The sequence below is a fragment of the Pseudoliparis swirei genome, chromosome 17 (genome assembly GCF_029220125.1).
Source record: "Pseudoliparis swirei isolate HS2019 ecotype Mariana Trench chromosome 17, NWPU_hadal_v1, whole genome shotgun sequence".
NCBI classification, from domain to species: Eukaryota; Metazoa; Chordata; class Actinopteri; order Perciformes; family Liparidae; genus Pseudoliparis; species Pseudoliparis swirei.
In genome coordinates this window covers 23,801,853-23,809,622 of record NC_079404.1, presented here as the reverse complement: position 1 = coordinate 23,809,622, position 7,770 = coordinate 23,801,853, and the positions used below count along the sequence as shown (strand labels likewise).

At 41.5% G+C, this 7,770-nt stretch overlaps 1 protein-coding gene across 1 annotated transcript in view; it reads right to left on the bottom strand.

Annotated features, from left to right (window-relative positions):
• Positions 1-5,868: 5,868 nt before the first annotated feature.
• The window catches only part of slc17a5 (solute carrier family 17 member 5), a 30,841-nt gene continuing 28,939 nt past the window's right edge, over positions 5,869-7,770 (bottom strand). Inside the window, exon 11 of the mRNA XM_056435641.1 lies at positions 5,869-7,293. Within this exon, the coding sequence (XP_056291616.1) occupies positions 7,156-7,293 (138 nt within the window). The 3' untranslated portion in view covers positions 5,869-7,155. The remainder of the gene's footprint in view (positions 7,294-7,770) is intronic.

Sequence of the window (7,770 nt, the reverse complement as noted above, 5' to 3'; positions counted from 1 at the left end):
GTATTTGATTCGATACCACGTCTCAATATAACAGAGGACTCCTGGTCTAACTTTAGTCCGTCCCAGATTGATCATCTTGTTGACAGTGCCACAGGCTCTCTGAGAATGACACTGGACTCGATAGCCCTCTGAAGAAGAAGACAGTGAGGAAGAGGAGGTTTGCTCCTGGTATAACCCTCAGACCCGCAAACTAAAGCAAGCGTCATGAAAGCTTGAGCATATGGCGTTCAACTAATCTCGAAGAATCCCGCTTAGTTTGGCGAGATAGTCTTAAAACATATAAGAAGGCCCTCCGTAATGCCAGAGCAGCCTATTACTCATCAGTAATAGAAAAATAAGAACAACCCCAGGTTTCTCTTCAGCACTGTAGCCAGGCTGACAGAGAGTCACAGCTCTGTGGAGCCGAGCATTCCTATAAACCTCAGTGGTAATGACTTTATGAACTTCTTTAATGAAAAGATTTTAACTATTAGGGACAAGATTAATAATCTCTTGCCCATAACCAGTGCCAATCTGTCCTCAAGTGGAATGGCCTTGGAAACCGCTGTATGCCCTGGTGTATATTTGAGGATTTTCTCCTATCAACCGTGACCAATTATCTTCAACGGTTTCTACTTCTAACACGTCTACCTGTCTCTTGGACCCCATCCCGATGAGGCTGCTTAAAGACGTTTTGCCTTTAATTGGCGGCTCTCTATTAGATATTATCAATGTGTCTCTGCTAACAGGCCACGTACCACACTCCTTCAAGGTGGCTGTTATTAAACCTCTCCTGAAGAAGCCCACTCTGGATCCAGAGGTGTTGGCTAACTACAGACCGATCTCTAACCTCGCCTTCCTCTCCAAGATCCTTGAGAAAGTGGTCGCAAATCAGTTGTGCGACTTTCTACATCATAATAGTTTATTTGAGAAATTTCAATCAGGATTTAGAAAACACCACAGCACCGAGACGGCACTGGTGAAAATTACAAATGACCTCTTAATGGCAGCAGATAAAGGACTCCTCTCTGTCCTGGTCTTGTTAGACCTTAGTGCTGCATTCGACACCATTGACCATGACATCCTGTTACAGAGTGTAGAGTATTCTGAAACTGGGCACTTCGCAGATGGTGGAAAACAGGCTTCCGGACGCGCATGGATTAAGTCATCAACATTTAATGGCAGGAATTGTAAAACAAACAGTCAACGCGCTCTCCCTCGTGTCCAGGCTGCCGGCTCCCGGCACCTTCCGGGAGCACACCCTCCTGCGTCGCCTTACCTGAGAAAAGAGAGCGAATCTCTCCAAAACACGGAGTCTCATACCCTTCCTGTTTACGGTCAAAACCGTCACTTCCGGTTTCAGTCGCTTTCACAATAAGATTCCCGTCTTGTTTTTGACTGGATTAAAAGTCACCTTCACAATAAAAGTCTCTTGTTATTGTGAGTCACTTCACGGATTTCAACCGGCTTCGTCAATCTATAATACTAACATACAGTCACTCTCATGCAATATACATTAATTCTTGCCATTTACATTTGCATAGAGTAAACATTACCCCTATGCTTCATAATACATTAATAACAATATTCTCCTTAATATTGTCTATTATAATATCTTTCTATATGTATTAATTTAAAACATAAGACCTCTGCAGATGTTATCAAAATAAACTATTACAACTTAACAAGAGACTGGAGCAGTCGATTGGCATTTCAGGCACGGCACTAATTTGGTTTAAATCCTATTTATCAGATCGATCTCAGTTTGTATTTGTAAACGATGACGCCTCGATAACCACCAACGTTAATCACGGAGTTCCACAAGGTTCTGTGCTTGGACCAATTTTATTTACCTTATACATGCTTCCTTTGGGCAATATTATCAGGAAACACTCCATAAACTTTCATTGTTATGCAGATGACACTCAACTATATTTATCGATAAAACCAGAGGAGAGCAACCAACTCTGTAAAATTCAAGCATGTCTTAAAGACATAAAACATGGATGACCTGCAACTTCTTGATGTTAAACTCAGACAAAACCAAGTAATTTTAATCGGCCCTGAGCACCTCAGAGATCAATTATCTGGTGATGTGGATTCTGTAGACGGCATTGCCCTGGCATCCAACACCACTGTAAAGAATCTTGGCGTTATCTTTGATCGGGACTTGTCCTTTAACTCCCACGTAAAGCAAATCTCAAGGACTGCATTCTTTCATCTACGTAATATTTCAAAAATCAGGTACATCTTGTCTCAAAAAGATGCAGAAAAATTGGTTCACGCGTTCGTTACTTGAGACTGGATTACTGCAACTCCTTATTAGCAGGCTGCTCTAATAAATCTCTTAGGTCCCTCCAGTTGATCCAGAATGCTGCAGCTCGTGTTCTCACTAAAGCTAAGAAAAGAGATCACATCACTCCTGCACTAGCTGCTCTGCACTGGCTCCCAGTAAAATCAAGAATCACTTTTAAAATTCTTCTCTTAACGTACAAAGCCTTGATTGGTGATGCTCCATCATATCTTAAGGAGCTTGTAGTACCATATTGCCCCACTAGAGAGCTACGCTCACTAAATGCGGGACTACTTGTAGTTCCTAGAGTCTTAAAAAGTAGAATGGGAGCCAGAGCCTTTAGTTATCAAGCTCCTCTTTTATGGAACCAGCTTCCAATTTCAGTCCGGGAGGCAGACACAGTCACCTCGTTTAAGAGTAGACTGAAGACCTTCCTCTTTGACAGAGCTTATAGTTAGGGCTGAATCAGGTTCACCTGGTCCAGCCCTTGATATGCTGCTATAGGCTTATAGCTGCCGGGGGTCGTTTAGGATGCACTGAGTACCTATCTCCTCTTTTCTCTCCTTAGGGATGAATTTTCATCTCTCAATCACACGTTACTAACTCTGCTTTCTCCCGGCAGTCCTTTTGTCTTCACGTCTCATGGGGTCATGGGACCCTATGAGACGGCATAGATCTATCTGCCTGATGGATCGTCTGGGTCGTAAATTCCTGCTCCTGACTACGCCACTGTCCTGTTGAGACTCCGCCCACTGTTGAGACTCCGCCCTCCTCCTCCCCACCGCCATCTGCCTGATGGATCGTGGAGGTCTCCATCGTGGAATATGCCTACTATGAACTATTCATACACTCTGTCATATTCATTGAATGTATTTAAACTCTAAATCTGTCCTTCTGTACACATTACATCTATTGCATCTGTCCATCCTGGAGAGGGATCCTCCTCTGTTGCTCTCCTCCAGGTTTCTTCCTTTTTCCCCTGAAGGGTTATTTGGGAGTTTTTCCTGGTCCGATGTGAGGTTTTGGGGCAGGGATGTCTATGTGTACAGATTGTAAAGCACTCCGAGACAAATTTGTAATTTGTGAAATTGGGCTATACAAATAAACTGAATTGAATTGAATTGAGGGGCGACGTGTCGGGTGACGCGGCGCGGAAAGATCTCGTCACACGAAACCTTCACCGTGATTTGTCAATCCGTTCGTCTGTCAACATTTTGCGAAAAAAACAACCAATGAACACTCAGTAAATCACAAAGGACCTCCCACCACAGGTGAGGCTCATTAGCAGCCTGTCAGTCAAAGAACTAGAGAACACGGCGCGAGGACAATGAGCCTCATTGAATAGAGCTGAGATTGTTCTGGAATGTTTGATGAGTGTTAAAGATGACAGGACCAATGGGGTCTCAATATACTTCTTTTTTTTTACTACTCTGGATGTTTCATTGAAGAAACAATTTATCATCCACGATATTAAATACCTCGCTGGCACTTTATAGAGCGTATTCACGTGACGTCAGAATCTCAATCGCGCCATCTTGGGGTCCACTTATTAAATGTCAGAAGAAGTTGACCTGGCTATCGTGTCCGCTGTTTGATTACGTGAGAGCCCAGCAACCTCATGTCCTTCTGCATTACCAAAGAAAGATTTCAGCGGTTGGAATTGAATATTTGCAACGCTTTTTTACCTGATTTTACTCGCTCAACACTTTGTGGTTAATTCGCTAGTTACCAGCACATAGCCCGGTCACATTCCTGTAAAACAGTTTTCATTTCCGCTATCGACCATGAGACATTAAAGCCCCACTATGTAGTTTTTCACTTTTGGCGCCCCCTTCAGGTTTTTAGTTATCGATTTCAGTGTCGTAAATACCCAGTGACGATAGATGCAGCCTCGCATACACTTGTATTGAGTTGGGATCATGTGTTGTCCTGTATTATAATATTATTATTATTATTATTATTTGTACGTGTCACGGGTTATAAAAGGTGACGAGGGGGAGGTGACGCGAGGTTTTTTTTGTTTGGAGCGCGCTGACAGGCGGCGGACTCAGAACGGCAACAATCCGGCGACTTTCTATTTTGGATTCATACCAACGGGCGGGATCACTAATAGAAGACTGCAGGAACACTGAACTGGCCCAGCACCGACCGGACTAGGGTGAAGGAGCGCGGGGATTGAACGCGGCGCCTCGCCACGTCTCTGCCTGGTCGGTCAGCTGTTTGCAGTTTGCCGGCTTTTTTTGGGGGGGGGGTGCGGTGCGCGCGTGCAGTCATTTCCTTTTGTTTTGGGGGACTGCAAATGTGGAGTACGTGTGATCGAATACAATATTGTTGACAACACCAAAAAGCTACATAAAAAAGCTTCCCTTATACTGGAGCTGCGAGCGTGGAGTGGCACTTTATGACATTGCGTAATCACTGCCAGAAAGCAGGTCGAGTACATCCGCCGGATGTACCGGGCGGCTCCAGAATCCTACATAGCGGAGTTATTTCCCCACAGACCCCCGATGGCAATAGCGGAGACGCAAATCGTCATATTAAAAGTCATTGTAGCGGCACAATTTTTTTCAAGCTGTTATTTTAAGGTCCAAAAGTTACATAGTGGGGCTTTAACAACTATTTCTGCGTTATACTTGTTGTGGAAATACCACAAATGTGGGAACATCCAGCGCCCCGTGTCTGGGTTCATATATGATAGTCGCAGCTCCGCCTCCAGGACGAGTGTCTGATGAAGCCGCTTCCAGCTCCTTCAGGACCAGCAGTGACTGGCTGGCCGTGCTGATGCTGTTCCCATGGAGACAGTGTTTTATTTGACCTTGAAATGAATCACAGAGTAAAGGCAGACATCGCCCGACGGAGTTGCCATGTTCATGGCTTCCTCCCAAGTTTCCATCCACAGTTCCTTTTAAGCAAGTGAAAGACATTGATTTTCGCTCGGCGAAAAAAGCAAAAAGAGATTATTGACGAGTGTGTCAATGGAAACAGCCTGTCTTGTTGAGCTGATAAACCCATATTCTGAATCATTCGTCCCACATCCAACAATGAGGCACAGTATAATCACAAGGCACACCGCTTTGAACTGAAATCGTGTCTCCTTCAGGCTATAATGGTCATTTCTAAGGGAAGAGCGGCATACAAACAAGCAAAACAATGCCGTGCTGGGACCCCAACATGGCCGCCAGTTTGTTGTGGTCACGTGAGTGAATGCGCTCTATAGGTAGGCGCCTCTATGAAGTTGTGTCTTTAACCTTCGTGTCGCCTTCTCTCATTTTGACCCGATTCAATGTTTAATGTCGGTGTTCTTTCGGGAGTCAACAAACAAACATAAAGTACCTCACACTTAAACTTGGAAAACAATATTAATTCTAATAATTTTCTGGAGATTTTAATAGCTGGGGTCATATTGACCTCAAGGGTAAAATATGTTAGTAAATATAAAGGTAACAGGAGGGTTAAACATTGAATCGGGTCATATTGACCCGAAGGCGACAGGAGGGTGTAATATTTAATCGGGTCAAATTGACCCGAAGGCAACACAAGCGTTAAAAAGAAGGGAAAAAAACGTAATCGCGATTAATGAATTTCAAAATGTGCGATTAATTAGTTAATTTTTTTTAATCGATTGACAGCCCTAATATATACATACATACATCCCTTCCATCGTTATTAGAATAAAGATACAGTTTTACATACGTGTGCAAACTTTTCTGGAAATTAAAGATCTATATATATATAGATGTATTTACATCTATATATATAAATATATATATATATTATGATCAGCTGATCACATAAAAAGACAGCATTACTCCGTTTTCGGAGAATTGTGCAATTTGACAGCATTAAAGTAAACAAACATCCGTAAAAACCTTAAGACAGAAGATCCCTGAGAATTCACCCCGAAAAATAACCGTGTGGAATAAACGTCTAAAATGACAATAATAAACATGTAAAATAACCGTGTGGAATAAACGTGTATAATGACTATAATAAACATGTAAAATAACCATGTATAATGATTGTATAAGCGTGTAAAATAAAAGTGAAAAATAAATTACTGTTGAATGAACGTGTAAAAATCATCGTGGAAAATAAATGTAAATTAAGTCTAAAATAACTGGAGAATAACCGTGTATAATGACTATAATAAACATCTAAAATAACCGTGAAAAACTACTGTTGAATAAACGTGTAAAAATCATCGTGTAAAATAAAGTGCAAAATAAGTGTAGAATAAGTGTAAATTAAGTGTAAAATAAATGTATGAAATAAATGTGTAAATTAAGTGTAAAATAACTGGAGAATAACCGTGTATAATGACTATAATAAACATGTAAAATAACCGTGAAAAACTACTGTTGAATAAACGTGTAAAAATCATCGTGTAAAATAAAGTGCAAAATAAGTGTAGAATAAGTGTAAATTAAGTGTAAAATAAATGTATGAAATAAATGTGTAAATTAAGTGTAAAATAAACGTGTAAAGTAACAGTGTAGAATAAGCGTTTAAAATAAAATTGTAAAACGTGTAAAATGAAGATGTAAAATAAAGGCATTTCGGGCAGCCGGTTTCTGCCTCTAGTTTATAGGATTTAAACTTTTGGCGAGAACTTGGCAGCACTGTTGGATCAGAACAAGACGGAGGACACGAAGTCAACCAGACGCCTGGTGGCCGCGACCGTAACCATTCATAAAGATGCTGATTGTGCAGATTAAATCTCACCAATGCGCCGACAGAAACTTGGTCCAATTGCTACAGAATAAAAGCCCTTAAGAACATTTCACTTTAAGGCATTTCACCCCCAAACGGGTGTTTGTGCAGTTTCAACGTCTCTCTCCCTCCCTCCCTTTCTCTCCCTCCAGCTCCCTCTCTCCGGGGCGGCCTCAGTCCCCGTGGGAGAAGGAGGCGTGGACGGCCCACGGCTGCACGGCGCCGCGGCCGAACAGGGCGTAGAACACCGCTCCGAACAGGTTGATGGCGGCGGCGATGAAGAACACGGTCTGCCACTCCTCGATGGTGTTCTGCAGGGACACATGGGGGCAGTTGATGGTCTCGTCATGCAATGCATTCTGGGAAACATCTAGGTTGAATTTACGAAAAAACAACACATTCTTTTGCTACTTCCTGGTTTAGCAAAAGTAAATGTTTCCCTTTAAAAACGTCTCTTCCACCAGAATAATGTTTTTATTTATTTATTTAATATTTTGTTTAAATATTTTTGGGTATTTTTGTTTGTATTTTTTTGGTAACAAAATTGTAACAACAATTTAATTAAAAATATATAGATATTTTAATTTTAATTTATTGCATTGGGGCCGAATAATAAATCAGACGAGTCTGAGAGCCCGGAAATTTGAATATGATGGTGGAAATGTTAAATTCATTGTATGTTGAGATTATCCAAAAATACTAATTTGTTAGTTTTCACGCATCTTTTTAATAATTTAATTAGGTAACGTTATCGATTAATTGGTTAATTGGCTTTTTCAATCATAACC